The following is a 15413-nucleotide window of genomic DNA, read 5'->3' as shown; positions in this document are numbered from 1 at the left end:
CTCAAGCCATGTGCTCGGATGACCCCGAAAAGCTTGGTCTCGGCCGCCCGAACCGCAACGGAGACACAGAAAGCTGCTCTCAAGAATGCAACATGATTGGGCCAAAGCCCCGATTGCATGGGTTCAATGGATGGGTCGGGTCAGGGGAGAGCAGTGTGCAGAATCACACACAAAGTGCTGGCCTCGCAGTGGCGGGATCTCCCTTCTCCGCGTTTCAGAAACAGGTTTATCGGACTTTGTCCCATGACTGATCAGTTGTGGCAAGACACACTGAACTCTGGCGAGTTGCTGGGAGGCTGAAAGAAACTCGGGAGTAACTTCAGCAAACGCTCGGGCGATGACTTGTGGGTTTGCTGGACCTGCTCTCTCCATAGTCGTGTAGATATGACCAGTGGCAAATGGGCGATAATACAAGAAGACTGAATGTGAAGTTTCCATAATCATGTCACGACATTGCTCTGCCCATATCCAACTGACCTAAGCATATCGGTGGAGGGGCCGCTCGAGCGCTGAGGTGACACTGGATGCTAGAATCGGGAGAAGCCTGATCTACCAGACCAGAAAAGCTTGGCTTTTCGGGTGCTGTCCAATGCAGCTCTCAGGGGGCCTCGTCCGTGAACACTGGGCACGGATGGCGAACTACAGGTGATGGCACCAAGCGGCTGACAACCCCTCACGATAGTGCCCAAGTAGCCAGCGTGTCAGCACAGCTTCTAGTCCGTCCGAGGTGGATCAGTGGCCATTTGAACTCGAAACCTTCTTCGTGAGGACTCCTGGCTGATAGCAGGTCGAAAATCAGGACTCAGTAGATCGGGTTCCTATGAAAACGTCGGCAGTCTATCGTTGAGAATTGACCAATAATGAAAATGGCAAGACTCGATACCCCGCGTCAGCCAAACTACCGGGTCACCAGATGCTCATTTCCCTGTTTTGCGACTGCTCAAGCTGACGTGTCAAGCCACACGCAGGAGGACGAAAGCCACTGAGGCGTCGACATATTCAAGGGAACACCCTTGGAACCAGTCTGGTTGAAAGCGAAGTAGCTCAATCGTGCCGCTGGCCGTATTGGCTGAATACTCGGACTTGGTTGTTCAAACCTCACGAGATGCGCAGGGGTTGTTCTCAGGGATGCTGGCTGGAGGAGGGGGCTGTGGTAGAAATTGTTAAGACGCACAGTGTGTGACAGGTGGTTTGGGAACCGGTGGGATTGCAATAGATGATTTGCTGCCGCAAGCTCTGTCAATGATTAAAACGTTGCAAAGTTCGAAACCGTCGATCCCGTCTTTGGCACTCTATCAAGCAGAGGAGAGAATCATGCGTATCGTCTTAGTCTTTGATCGAACACTCTTCACGCCGCCCGCTCGCATGGTTGACGTCGAGATATTATTTCGTTCCAGACTTGGCGTAGTGCCAACACGGAAATGGGGGAAATGGCGAATCCCAGTTTGGAAATAGGGCGGATCCTAGGTGATTTGAATCAAGAACAGTCTCGGGATCTTCGGGTGCATGAACACCAGCAAAGCTCGAACGGTGCCCACCATGGGCCCGCGTCAATGAACGACTGGTGATCAGAGATGGAGGAAAAGAGATTTTCTGCACGTACCACATCTTGCCGGTTCAACAAGAGGTCCGCCGACTCATCTAAAGTCTCTCCGGCCTTGAGAGCAAGCCCGTCCGTTTCCCTCCGCGTCTGATATTTCGCATATTGGACACACGCAGAAGGCTAGGCCTCTCGCAGACGATGGCATGTACAGATCTTGTATGAACCGTTTGAAGCATCGAATGCGCCCATGGCAGAAGATGGGTTGCGATGGGAACCAAGATAGTTGCTGTGCCTGAGTGAATAGTCACAAAAGGACCTGTCGACCACCCCAACGGTATGTGAATCGTTGAATGGCGGTATTTCAAATTCGCAATCGTGAGCAATATCTACTCGACTCAAGGCCGATGCTAGGCCTCGTTATTTCTAGTTGGACGGGTTCTAAAGGTCAGGTGAAAGGTTGGATGTACATGAGCTCTGTTCGACAGGCTACTGTTGCTCAGCCAAAAATCGTTCCGGCCGTTTGAACGGTAGTTGATCATCAGGATCTTCGGAGTTCCCCCAGAAACGCAAACGCATTATGATAAAAGAGGGATGTTGGGACGAAAGGAGAGAGCGCGAGTCAAGAAGATGTCAGTGACATGCGACAGGCTGAGCGATTTGCGTAGCAGCAACGGCTATCCTAGACCGAAAGCTTGCGCCTTTTCTCCATAGTGCCACAAGCCTGTGACCAGAAGCCAGATCGTGAGACTATCTCGAAAATTCTAATGCGTCTTCCGGGAGAGATCTGTCATAGTAGAGTCGGAGTGGAGAAGGCGTGCTCACGAGGCGACGAAGAAGACTGTTGTCACTAGACGAAGCCGCGTTCCGAGATCTAGACATATCGAGGTTCGGTCGCGATGCTAGGCGTTTGTGAGACAGCTTTGTGGCGGTAGCTTCTGTTTGGTTTCTGTGGTTTCAGAACTTGAAAGACGCCAACGGATGTCTTTCGTACGAATGGTTCGCTGTCGAACAAGATTTGGACGACAGCTTAATTGGATAGGCGCCTTCCAGCGCTCCACAAACTCCATACAGAGATGCAGATGTTTGGCAGCTGTCGGGTTCAAGAATTCGAGAGTCAAGCGCGGGCGAGTACGAGGTGACAGGCACCCGTGTTCCTGCATGTCAAACGGGTCAAAGGCATACAGTCTAGTCTGACCCAGTCGATCACGGCGGCTCTGACCGCGGCACGGTATCATCAGGTTCCATCCGGACAGCTGTCAGGAGCCGTGCTGTGAAGTTCGTTGCCGTAGCGCGCTGCTGTGCGTGTGCCTCGGAGGAGAGCCGGACCATCGGTCGGTGGCATGATAGCATCTATCCCGGAGAAGACAAGCGAAAAACATGTGAGGGTCCAAGAGCTGGGTATCGAAGTGTCTGAGATCGGGAGACTCGGCTCTCTAGTATTGGCCATCGGTGGCATTACTCTCTACTCAAGTAACTCATCCTACCTACCATGTCGAGTGAGTGCATGCTGATCTCTGTCCGCGCTTGCGATATGGATACACCACCACACTGGGTCAGTGGTCGTAATGAAACGGCGAAAAACTGGCGGGTAGTGATGCCATGGTGCGGTGCCCCTGCGTCAGAGACGACAGACGATTGACACCGTCGTGACGATGGAAGATGTCGAGACAACAGTGGCATTATCCACAATCGATAGGCATTACCACCAAAAGTGATTTTTTGGTTGATATATCCGGAGCAAGTGCGCAAGACTGGGCGAGATCTTCGCTCCTCTTGTCTGCGAATAGATATAGATAGGCTCAGGTAAGGCAAGCAGTGTCAGGGCTGAGCTGGACCAAATTGGAGGGAACCGCTGAGTTGAGGTACGTAACTCGCACCCGGATAGAGTGGGGCATGCGTCAGGGGTAAGCAGTGTTCATGGCCAATGCTGTTCCGTAATCCACTAGCTCGTCCAATGCTGTTGGTGGGATGGCTTGCAGGAACCCCGAAAGGCCACTTGGAAAGTCAAAAAAATCTCAAACCCGCTAGCCACGACTTCCAGACAAGGGGGGGCGAGGCAGAGACAGACACGGACGACAGACAGCAGAGCCGACCTAATGATGGACAAGCAGGGACCAACGGTTTCTGGGGATTTGATAGAGGAAACCGGGGAGTTGGCGGGAGATCCCCCCAAGATGAGCACGGTGGGCAGGTACCAGTCTATCAGACGGCTCTTTTGGGATATGTACTCTCCACGATGATCGAATGGGCCAGGCCGTCAAGAAGGGCTGGACTCGTTCCTTCTGTTGAACCTGGGAAAGCACAGGTAATGGACCTACCTACCTAAGGTAGATAGGTGCGCGACTACGTACCTGCGGTATCTTACCTCGCCCCGTACCGAATGGAAGGGACGCGTCCAGTCGTACGCACAGTTTCAATAGAGAGTCTCGACACAGTGCGGTGCAACAGACAGCGGGAAGCAGTCATCCAGGACTGCCTTCCTTCCCACCAGGTCTTCTCTTGGGATTAACATACGAATACTCCGCAGTACCATTTGTTCAGTTCGGTTGGCGCAGATTCCCCTTCCAGGATGTACCTAACACCTGACTTTTGTGTGCGAATCTGTCTGCGCCTACATCATGTCGCCTGCAATACAGCGCTGCCCGGTTGATTTCATTGGCAACGGACAGTTCTCGAGCAGGTGCATATTGGCTGCACTGGCCATCAATTACTTGATGAGGGGCTATAATCTACTTCCATTGCCCCCCGCATGCCCCCTTTGCATTGGATCTCAGCAGTGCAGCGACGAATCGCTTAGTAGTAGACCTGCATGCCGTGACTTCCTGTTCTTGACTCCTTCCACGTCTCCTCTCTCTCCTTCCCTCTCGCAGCAAGAAGTATCCGTAGGTACATGGGTACGTCCCCCTCCTCTCGCTTACTGTCCACCCTCACCTACCGCCTGCCCGCGCAGTGTGCCTAAGTTCCGGGTCTGGGTCCTCCTCCTTCCTCTCCACCTGCCACTGGGTCCCTGAGGCTGGTCCACGACCACGTTTTGCGTATCATTGACTCTACCACGTAGGCCCACCGTCCAGTACCCTCCCTCCTCCCTCGTCAAGTCCTCCTGCCTGTTGCCCTCTTTGCGGATACGGATACTTCCACTCAAAGGTGGTAGACCAGGAAGTCGCAGACACAGCCAGCACAGCCTGAGAACCTGCAGCTACAACCCTTGCATCTTATCTGCGCTTGCTTCAGTCAGGTTCCTGGTTGTCTGTCAGAGTGCCCAGTCTTCCACTCTTACGCCGCAGCCTGCCCTGTGTGCCTGTGTCCTCTTTTATTTCCATTCTTCCCACCCCACCGTCCATTCCTCTCATCCCTTTCAACCCTTTTCTGCGACAAAAAAAAACGGTTCCCCCCGTTGCTGCCCGCTGTCGACCACCTGAGTGAGCCAGAGAGTCAAGGAACCGGGAATTGGCCATTCGCCCAGTCAAAGGAATTGGACAGCCATCAGCAGTGTGAAAGAGGGTCGGCCGAAGAGTCAACAACAAATACAATCGCCGCCGCCGCCGTAGTAGCAGAAGCGCACACGACACGAGCCGCAGCGCCAAACCAAACGAGTACCTAACGAGCCCACATCTTACGCCGGGGCGCAACGGCACCCGACAGGCACCGCAGAAGAAAATAGGGGCGCGGATTTGCACATCAACACGCGATCCGGGGGTGCCACGAGCAAGTCAGCTCAGTCTAGCCCTTCTCTCTCAACTCAAGCCTTTACAAGCCTGAGAAACACAGAGAGAGAGGTGTACAGATTCTCTCTGTATCCGTATCAACAACAGGCACACCACCACCTTCACCCGTTGCGACCGAGAACCCAGTGCTAAGGAAAGACGCCAAACAAGCACCGAAATCGACGCCACAAGACTCGCGCCTCCTTCTCTTCTCACGGCACCACTGTGAGTTGGGTCTGGCTGGTCTTGGTCTGCTTGGTCCGGCGGCATTTTTCTGCCTCGCTATCCACGCCGCCTACTTCCTCTTTCGGGATCTTGCTAGTCGTTGCCCTTCATTTCACGCGGTCAACCGCCAACAACGCCTACCCCTTCTCTCCTCTACCGCCAGCCTTGGCTCAAGCCTGCTGTTCCTACAACTGCTGTCCGTCTCCCGACGCAGCCCACCTCCAGTCTCTCCTTCGACTTTCGACTCGACATCGATTTCGTCTTCCACTCTTGTATTCTCTAATCCTATACATCCTTTTCTTCCGATTCCTCCTCGCTCCTTCGACTCTGGACTTTCGGTTCTCCCTTTCTTCCCCCAATCGACAGCAATTCATCTCCGTCTTCGATTCGCTTCGTCGCTTCATCGCTCCCATCTTGCATCTCACGGATCCCGACTACCATTCTCTTTTTCTTCTCTAGAAAAGAGGCGGCCTTGCTGGACAACCCTCTGAAACGATCGACTCGCTTTCGCCATCTCAATTATCGACCGCCGCATCGTTCATTCGAGCCTTGATTCGAGCCTTCCTTCGCTGCCTACCTGAAGCCACGTCGAATAACGCTCAGCTCATCCCAGCTCAGTACAGCGCACACGCTACGTCGCGCACTGAACAGCACGCAGCGCACCCGTCACAACAATCTCTCCCAGCGCCCTTTTTCTATTTTGGCCGACAGCCCAACCACCAGTCACTCCTTTCCACCCTAGTCTTCCGAGATCTTGCATTCCAGCCACGACAACCCCCTCGCGGCATTCGAATTACGTATCCACCGTTGGATTGGCACCGCTTCGCCCATTTTGCCGAAGACTTCGCTTCGATTACTCGCTTGTCGACGTCTTCAAGTCGCTCGACTCACATTCGCAACCGTGACATTTTTCGAGGCTTTCTCTCGAACTTTGCTCCGAGGCAATTGACTCTTCGTCCATCGAACTCGCACATCATTCTCTATGCCATCCTACGGCTCTCTTCATTCACCATCATTGCGCAAAATGGAACAATCGAGGGTTCAGTACGGGAGGAAGGGCATTAATTTGGGGAACATCATTGGTGATCCCTTCGCCCTGGCTACAGTCTCCATTTCCATGGTACGTCGATATCCAAAAACGCCTCGAGAATACCTGGCTCTTCTCGATAGATCGGCCTTCTGTTTATGTCTGTACTAACAGTCTCCTTAGCTAGCATGGATAATTGCTTTTATTAGCTCCATCATCGCGACAACACAAGTCACAAATAACTCCGGCTCATTCCCACCCTTCGCATGGTGGACCGTCGTCTACATGTTCTTCCTTATCGCAGGAGTCTTCGTCGTTGTGGCTTCAGACACTGCGCAAACTTATCATGTCGCCCTTACGGGCTACCTGGGTGCCGCTCTGTCCCTGAACTCACTGACTATCCACTCCCTCATCTACTCCTCCAACGGTGCTCGCCAGGCTGCTGGCGCTGGCTTCATTCTCATGGCCATGGTTACCGTAAGTTCTCCGCTACGGAGGTGAGGATCGAATGCTGACCTTGTCCCTGTAGATTGTCTGGATCTTCTACTTCGGCTCCGCCCCGTCAGCGAAGCCGCGCGCTTACCTCGATTCCTTCGCGCTGCAGAAGGAGTCTGGAAACCGACAGATGATGTACGGCGGTGGTCGGCCCGAAACCTCAACGTCGGTCCAGCCTCCCCAGATGTACACTTCGGCGCAGCTCAATGGCTTCGAGAACCCATCCCCCGTTCAGGGCATTCCCACTACACAAACCCGCAACTCCGGAGTGGCCCCGACATTCAACGCGGCGCCACCTGCAGCGAAGCCTCCTGGTCTTGACCAAGAGGTGGTGCCCCCCACCGAATACCCCTACCGCGCGAAGGCCATCTATAGTTACGAGGCCAACCCCGACGACGCGAACGAGATCTCCTTCTCAAAGCACGAGATTCTGGAGGTCAGTGACGTGAGTGGAAGGTGGTGGCAGGCACGCAAGGAGACGGGCGAGACGGGTATTGCGCCGAGCAACTACCTGATCCTGTTATAATGAGCTCATGATTTTCATTTCGCCGTTGGAGATGGGAGCAAAAAATGACCATATGGGACATGGAACGGTTTCGCGCTCAAATGCTTGTTGGAGTACATTAAGGTCTCTTGTCCGGGATAAAACCATTGCCGCCTCTTTTGAGCCACAGGCGGCACACGTATATCCGCCTAAACGGCTTCGCTTTTTTTCTTCTTCGACCTGTTGTTTCTACTTCTATCCGCCCACCACTGCGTGCAGGCTTTCTCCCTATTACTGCTAGTGTATGTTGCCATTGTCGCTCGAGTAGAGGGATTGTGTGTTTTCTTTTTGTGTCTTCTGGGGCGGGTTTCACGAGCAACGGGTCGGTCATTCGGATAGCTATGGTAGCTCGCAGGTGGGATACCCATGCATGTTGGGGTTCCCTTGCTGCTTTACAAATGGCATTTGCATATATTCATATTCCGTCTTCATATTCTCGACCGTGACATTGTGTCATCTTTGTGTGGGGTTTATGAGCCCAACAAGTGAACAGCTTATCCAAGCTGGTCATGAGACGGAGGTAGCGGAGACGTGGGCTTTTCCAAGTTATTGGTGTGAAGTCGCTTCGTAAGTCATAATTGACAATCTGGAGATTGTGCATCAATTAAAAGACTTCTTCGTTATCTGTCGTAGGGTATCATAACACTCTCCTTCCGCCCTTCACTCAGCCACTTTAGCTGGCAAACGATGGAGACACTCGCAGCGAAGGGACATGTCTTGGCCACCAGTCCAGGGCGTCATCTTGCAGCCTCAACACTCAAAATGCGCCTCCCTCCCTCTCTCTCTCTCTCTCTCCTTCTCTCAAGCCTTATCCAGCCTCTTCCTCAACTCCCTTTCCTTCGTCAAGACCTCCAGCTCAAGCCTCTCAACACTATACTCCAACCCTTCCCTCCTCTGCCTCACAGCCCTCGCCCGCAAAGCACTCTCCCCATTCAACCCCTTCTTCCCACCACTTCCGCTAGCACCAAGCCCCCCTCCTCGTCCCTTTGTTTTCTTGCCCCCATACCCATCCTCCTCAGACGGCGCAGCCAACCGGCCCTGCAAGAGCTCGCACCTAGCCTGCAGAGTCTCGATGCGCCGTTCGCGGCGCGCGATTTGCGCGTCGGCGCGATCGAGGAGTTTCGCGATTTGCGGGCCGATTTCGTCGCGCAGCGAGGCCTCGGCGGCGGCGAGGGTGGGTTGGGGGATGAGTTCGAAGTGCCGCGTGGGACGGAGGACGGAGGCGAGGCGGGGAAGGTCAGAAACGCCTGTGTCGAGGGTGGATACGGAGTTTTGGAGGAAGGTTAGGGAGGTGCGGAGGGAGGCTACGCAGTCTGCGTACGTTGCTGCGTTTTGGGACATTGTGTTGTGGTTGCGGTTGTGGTTTTCTCGGTGGGGTGTGGCTTTGTTTACCCCCCGTTTTCGTCGGTAGGTTTGATTGCGGTGCGCTGCACTTTTCTGGTGATGGGGGTGTTTTGAGGTGGTGCCAGGGATGTTTGGCTTCCTCGCTTCGACAAATGCGAGGGTTGGGAGAGAGAGATCGTGTGGCGACGGGGCGTTGTTGGTTGTGGTGTCGATGGTCGAATTGGGCTTGTTTTTGGAGGTTTAGCTTGGAGGGGATGGTTGACAGCAAAGACGGACATCGATTGTTTACAGCCCCGCTAACTCAGGAGCAGGCGGGTACGTACCGATTAGGGAATGGTGCACGGCCCACATATACCTGGCTCGGTGAGGTTCGGTGTGAAGGCACTCTCTACAACTCTTGGCACTTAGATGTAGCCGAAAGAGTGGTGATTAAAGCACTTTGAGTCCCGGAAACAAGACGCTAAGGCTTTGAGATAGATTGAATAGCCTGCATGCAGTATGGCTATTGATTGAAAACCCATACCACGTCGATGGGCCATCATAATCAAGGTAAAGCGCGATTTCTATACGGGTAGGTGGCCATGGAAGGAGCATAAAATGTCACCCGCATATAGCTACTTCTGAACTTTCTACATCCAGATATATACATGCTTCACTATCTATTTTCACTAGTAGAGCCTTCTAATGTCAGCCACGACTTACATCGGCAGTCATTAGAAGGATCCAAAAATTCAAGGTAGACACTATCAAAAGAGTTCACCCCCCCCGGTGCTGAACTGGGGGCTACATCTCTGGTGCACATGCCGGGACTCGAACCTGAAATCCTGGCTTAGGCTAAGCTAGTTGAACAGGCTCGCCCGTAACCATCCCGCCAAACGGCAGTTTGACCTGACCTCACAGGCCTGTGAGGCGCCTGCTGCCGTTGGTGACAGGAACAGAATTGAGGGGGGATATAAGGGAAGGCTCGCATGAGTACGCACGGTGTATTCCACACATTGCGCCGCGTGTTACATACACCTTGAGGGCCAAGGCGTCTGTGGACAACAACCTGAAGCCACTGGAAAATCATTTACTAGGCGTATGGTAAGACGATGTTCATCGCAACGACAGCAAGGCTTATTCTTCACTTCTACCGTATTGGTACATCTCCTTTTCAATCTTTCGCAATCTCAAATATTAGGTAGAGAGTAACTCCCAGCCCCTGATATCTTGCAAAACATCTTCAACGTGACTAATGATGAACACATAGAGGATCACTGAATATACCTTGAGGCTCATCTTCTGGGATAATGTGCTGGAGTATTGAGCAGCACCTAGTAAGTTGAAAGTATCAAGAAGACGACAGGAGCCTTACAAATGTCCCTTTTACCTACCTTAAATACACCCATCGGAGGAATCGTGAGCCTCGCCCACTTTCTCATCTTTCAACATACACATACGCTGTCTGATATCAGACATCTCTTTTAGCCTCGTAGCAGGTCTTTTCCATGGCTTTCAGAAGCGTTACAGGGCCTGATGGACTCTATGGACTGGTTTGGGAGAGTGAAGTCGTTTGTGTAGCTGAAAGGCTGCCATGCTTGTGCGTACCCTACCACCATGAGCGTGCAGTTTATGAGCTCATTTTGTGGTAACCTACACCACCAATAATCTATTACTCGTCTGTCTTCCAAATGCTTTTTGAGCATCTTCGGAATCGCTCTTTAGCCCCTGATAGGATGGGGCTACCAAACACCAGTGACTTCATGTATAAATCCATTCTGACGGCTGTGAGTTCTTTAAAGAGAGAGGCCCTTGGTAAAACTTGTGTGATGTTGAACGAAGGTGACTTTAACTGCCGCTGAACGTGAATAGGCGAGCACGGCCTTGCAGTGGCATGTATGACTAGCCTCAACCGCGAGTATCATATGAGGTGCCCGGTTTGGAAGATCAGCCAAGCTTCTTCGGCGAGCCCAAATCCGGCTCATTCCGAGAGACGTGCACCAAGTAGGTATGCAGTCAACTAACATGATGTAAGCAGCCTCCCTTCAGCGACAATCCACGAGTGGCCATAAATTTTGTGGGAAAGAAATGATTCGCCTATTTATTGACGCGAGCATACAGTCAATGCCAGCTGGTCTCACTCTCATTAGCCCAGCAAGATGATTCACAGGTTTTATCACAGCAGTGGCGTTGTCTTCTGACTACTACTTACGTGCCAAGCTGAAGGGCCCAAAGTGTCAACTGACACGAGCCATGAAGTGAAGTGGGCGGCTTCAAACTCCCATGTGGCGCTTGCAAGCGAATTCAATAATTTCTTTGAGGCTCGATTCGATGGATGCGGTGACTTGACGCCCATGAGAGCGCACTCTTCGACCGTGGCGACGATGACTATGGTACTTTGAGCCTCTCACCTCAACCATTTAAGATGGATGACTACAAGCACAACTCTTGCGGCGTTCGACGAATTTATGGCTTGGCTTGCCACGTGAAATGGCTGACAGAGCCGCACGAAGAGGTATCAAATGGTGATGGGATTTCTCTTAAATACCATCAACCGAAGCCACACATTCTAGCATCCGGAGATGTTACCTCATCGCTTATTTCTGAAGACATCATACCCTGAAGATCCCATTGTCACACTCATTGCCACAGAACTCCTTGACTCTCACAAACTCAGGCATTCAAAAGGGTCATCATATCAGGCGTGCACGAAAGTCCGTCTTCATACGGCACTCTGCCAGCTCATCCTTTGTCATGTCCCGAGACCACAACCACCCCTTCCGTGCACCCTACAGCAACTTCAAATGTGGGGATTGCCCTCAATTTCAAGCCAATGTGGCATCCATTCGAGACTAACCGTTCCCAGTCATCTACATCAGCCACAAATGGCATCAAGCCAGCGAGCTCAGGTTCATCAGCTAACAGCACCGGCACTGTAACTGTCGCCGTCGTCGTGGGTCTTCTCCTATTGACGATCATCGTTTACATCACTATTACGGAGAAACCGCAAGATGAATACAACAGAAGGCTTGAGAGGACAAAGGAAGACAAAGAGCGGGCATTGGTAGCAAGCGGTTCGAGGGAGTCATTTGAGAGTTTTAAGTCAGAGTTGAAAGAACCTGCACCTGCGGTAATAGTTTTCTCACGCATAGCTTCCTAGCGAACAACATACATATAGTCATCAACTCAAGCAAATGAAGATGGATTTCATTTCTCCCACGTATCAATAACGGTCCCGTTGAACTGCTAACCCATGTGCACCACCTGCGATACATTGACGTCTCCGTCGCTCAGAGTCCAATTCCGCCCCGGGAGGAATTGATTGTTAACAATTACCCCGGTAACTCATGGCTTTAATCCTTCGAGGGTTCGGAAGGTACGCAGCCCAAATCTCCAGCCAGCCATCTCCATGCAATGTTAAGCCAAGGTTGGTCCGTGTTTCTTGACTGAGTTCGGTCGTAAGTCGACCTAAGTTCCGGACCCACTCGGATCTAACAGCCGTGCAACTACTCCGGTACGGGCCGGCCGCACGGACGCATTGAGCCCTTCGGTCTTGCGCTATGGCATCTTCTGTCCGTGTAAGTGGTTATAAGAATTCTACTTCACGCCACTCCAATGGCCTTACCATTCGAAGAGACCACAAGCATTTAGGTCACTATCACTTACACTCACACATACTCAACTTTGAGAAATCGCCATTCTTCCCGCTCTACGCTACTTTTCAGCCCACAACCATGGAGTTCAATCTCAGCAAGCCCAACCGCAAGATTCATGCCGGTGTCATATTGACCAAAGGGTAATTACCAAACCATAATTCCTCGAATTCCCTGCCACAAGTAAGCTGAGACATTTACAGCGTCACCGAAATGCTCGACGTTGCACCTTTTGAATTCTTTGCCTGGACCGATAAGACTTCCCGTCAAATGCTGAACCTACCGCAGGAGATGTGGGAGGACGATATCGAGTTTGACCTACATTGGATCACCGAGGACGGCAAACCGGCCCAGATGAAGAGCAGAGCTCAGATTCAGCCAACCGTAAGCAGCACATGGCACCACCGTCCCAGTAGAGAGATTCTCTAACACTGACACCTACCACCCAGGACTCCTTTGAGTCTTGTCCACCCTTGGATATCGCACTCATGGGAGCTCATGACCTAAAGTATAAGACCAGCGAAGCCGAGCTCGCCTTCATCCGCAAGGTTTACGAGCAGTGCAGCGCCTTCTTGACCATCTGTGGTGGTATGTTCCCGCTTCTCGAGGCTGGCCTTCTGGCTGGTAAGACGGCGACTTGCCCCCGCATGATTGTCTCTGCCATGAAGAAGAGTATTCCGGTCGTCGATTGGGTTGAGACTCGTTGGGCACATGACGGGAAGCTGTGGACTTCGAGCTCGCTGCTGAATGGCACCGATATGATGCGGGCTTTTTCTGAGGCTACGTGGGGAGGGGAGACCAACAATGGGTGGGTTGAGGCAGCTCTCGATATTGGGGGGTATCCTGTGAGAGACGTCGGCTTTAAGGATTTCAAGGGACACCATTACGCTGTCGAACAGCTTCCATTCTAGGCTTCTAGGCAATTGGGGGAGGATTCTGATCGAATGATGGGCCTTGTGAAGGGTATGCTAGGGTATCAAGTCCGGTGGCATTTGACTATTGTACAAATCAGTGAAGCACGAAAATTTACACAGATCTGATTTCCATGCCTATTCTCGGTGGCAAACTTGAACCCGATGCACAGCGTGACAGCGTGTGGGAGATTCGATTCGTACTGCAAGGGCACTGTGTGAACTGTGTGGGTCTGTCGGTGACTGCCGAACCGGCGGTGGTTCCTGCGGTCCGGTTGTGTGGTTCGTTACTGACCGGTGTGCTAAACTCCGATGCGGAGTGATGTCAGCCCGTCGCACGTCCCTTCCATCTTCATCCACCTTCCTACTTCCCCAGAACATCTCGAACCGTCACCCCAACCTCACGTCAACTCTCTGGAGTCGTCGGAAACTATCCTGAAGCCTCACACGTCAACGTCACAAAGTTTCAAGCGGAAGTATCTTGGAAACGCCGACAACATGTCCCTCAGAGTTAGTGGTTAGAAGTAGCATCAGAGAGGCTTCGCTGACAGCAACACACCAATAGACTATCGGCGCAAAGGCGGCCGCGGCCTTGGACAAGGACCTCATGAGCACCGGTGCCTTCTCAATCGACCAGCTCATGGAGCTTGCCGGACTATCCGTGTCACAAGCGAGTGGGTTCCTGCAACGGCCAATGCTTGCTCAAGCTTTCGATTGACACCTTGGTGCAGTCTATCGCGTTCACCCTCCTAGTCGAGGTCTGAACATTCTTGTTGCATGCGGCCCCGGTAACAACGGTGAGCACCCTTCCAAAGATTCCCCCGTCTCAATCACCAAGCATCTGACCAGGACCTCTGTACAGGTGGCGATGGCCTAGTGGCTGCCCGACACCTTTGTCACTATGGCTACAAGCCCACTATCTACTATCCCAAGCGGAGCAAGAATGAATTGTATCAGGTGAGTGAAGATGCCATTCGCTTTTGTCTATCTCGATTGGTTCGTTCGGCTCATAGTACATGGGGATGTTCTGGCAATTACATACCATCTATCGGCGACACCTCTTGAGCTCTTGGCCATCCGAGCCCAGAATGCTTTTGTTCTCCTTCCACGCCACGCTATGCAATTGCACAACTCTATGATTCTTCTCTCGAGAGAAGGAGTAAAGAAACTGGCAGCATCTTTGCGTGTATACGGTGCTGCCATAAAACATCGACCCCTCCCGACCTTCGTTCTCCATGGGGCTTGCCGTTGACCGGTCGTAGCTTTGCTGACTGAAAATTCCTTAGCGGTTGGCGCAGCAGTTGGTGGACTTGGACGTTGCGTTCGTCGACGATTTCCTCGCGGCGGCGAAAACTACTGATCATATCGTTGACGCTATCTTCGGTTCGTTCTTTTCCCCCTGTCTAGACCATAGTCCGTTCACGCGCCTGATATTTTGAGGCAAGGGTTCAGCTTTTCTGGAGAGGTCCGGGAGCCTTTCCCCGCGGTGATCAAGGCGCTCGAGGAAACAAAGCTGCCGGTCACTTCGGTTGACGCCCCATCATCGTGGGATATCGAAAATGGCCCGCCCGAGTCCGGCCCCGGGAGTTCGTTCCAACCTGAGGTCCTTGTCAGCCTGACAGCACCAAAGCCACTGGTGAAGCATTTCAAAGGACGGCACTTCATCGGCGGAAGGTATGCCCAATATCCACCATAGCACCAGGCTTGAGAAATTTGTTGGCTGACCTTGGGAGCAGATTCGTATCGCCGGGCATTGCTGAAAAGTACAATTTGGAAATTCCGCAGTACGAAGGCATCGACCAGGTGGTGGAAGTTGATAATAACGGCCAGAAGCTGTAAAATCCGTTAGTCAATTGAATTTACCAAAATTTACTGTGTATTAGCCAAGGGCACTTACAGTCGGCTCTTGCTTTCTCTTTTTTCTTTTGCCTTTCCTAAGTTTCTTCCTAAATGACCAAGCAGCCCCCCACGCGGCTATTTGGACAAAC

General features: G+C 52.3%; 4 protein-coding genes across 4 annotated transcripts; 3 read left to right on the top strand and 1 right to left on the bottom strand.

Annotated features, from left to right (window-relative positions):
• Positions 1–6496: 6496 nt before the first annotated feature.
• Positions 6497–7520, top strand: CABS01_14619 (SH3 domain-containing protein; the record flags this gene model as incomplete). Its single annotated transcript, XM_060547957.1, has 3 exons — positions 6497–6592; positions 6683–6976; positions 7029–7520. The coding sequence occupies 3 exons, from the start codon at positions 6497–6499 to the stop codon at positions 7518–7520; spliced, it is 882 nt and encodes a 293-aa protein (XP_060393074.1).
• An 819-nt stretch (positions 7521–8339) lies between these two features.
• CABS01_14618 (uncharacterized protein) lies at positions 8340–8879 on the bottom strand (the record flags this gene model as incomplete). The annotated part of the gene is made up of 1 exon (XM_060547956.1): positions 8340–8879. One exon carries the CDS (start codon positions 8877–8879, stop codon positions 8340–8342), a length of 540 nt encoding a protein of 179 aa, XP_060393073.1.
• Positions 8880–12421: 3542 nt separating this feature from the next.
• Positions 12422–13425, top strand: CABS01_14617 (uncharacterized protein; the record flags this gene model as incomplete). Its single annotated transcript, XM_060547955.1, has 3 exons — positions 12422–12657; positions 12718–12898; positions 12964–13425. 3 exons carry the CDS (start codon positions 12422–12424, stop codon positions 13423–13425), a joined length of 879 nt encoding a protein of 292 aa, XP_060393072.1.
• A 498-nt stretch (positions 13426–13923) lies between these two features.
• On the top strand, positions 13924–15264 carry CABS01_14616 (uncharacterized protein; the record flags this gene model as incomplete). The annotated part of the gene is made up of 7 exons (XM_060547954.1): positions 13924–13935; positions 13991–14099; positions 14157–14222; positions 14288–14382; positions 14712–14808; positions 14871–15099; positions 15162–15264. 7 exons carry the CDS (start codon positions 13924–13926, stop codon positions 15262–15264), a joined length of 711 nt encoding a protein of 236 aa, XP_060393071.1.
• Between the last annotated feature and the right edge of the window lie 149 nt (positions 15265–15413).

Source organism: Colletotrichum abscissum (assembly GCF_030869225.1).
Source record: "Colletotrichum abscissum strain IMI 504890 chromosome Unknown Scaffold_56.1, whole genome shotgun sequence".
NCBI classification, from domain to species: Eukaryota; Fungi; Ascomycota; class Sordariomycetes; order Glomerellales; family Glomerellaceae; genus Colletotrichum; species Colletotrichum abscissum.
The sequence above is the reverse complement of the archived record's forward strand: the minus strand, read 5'-3'. Positions and strand labels throughout refer to the sequence as shown.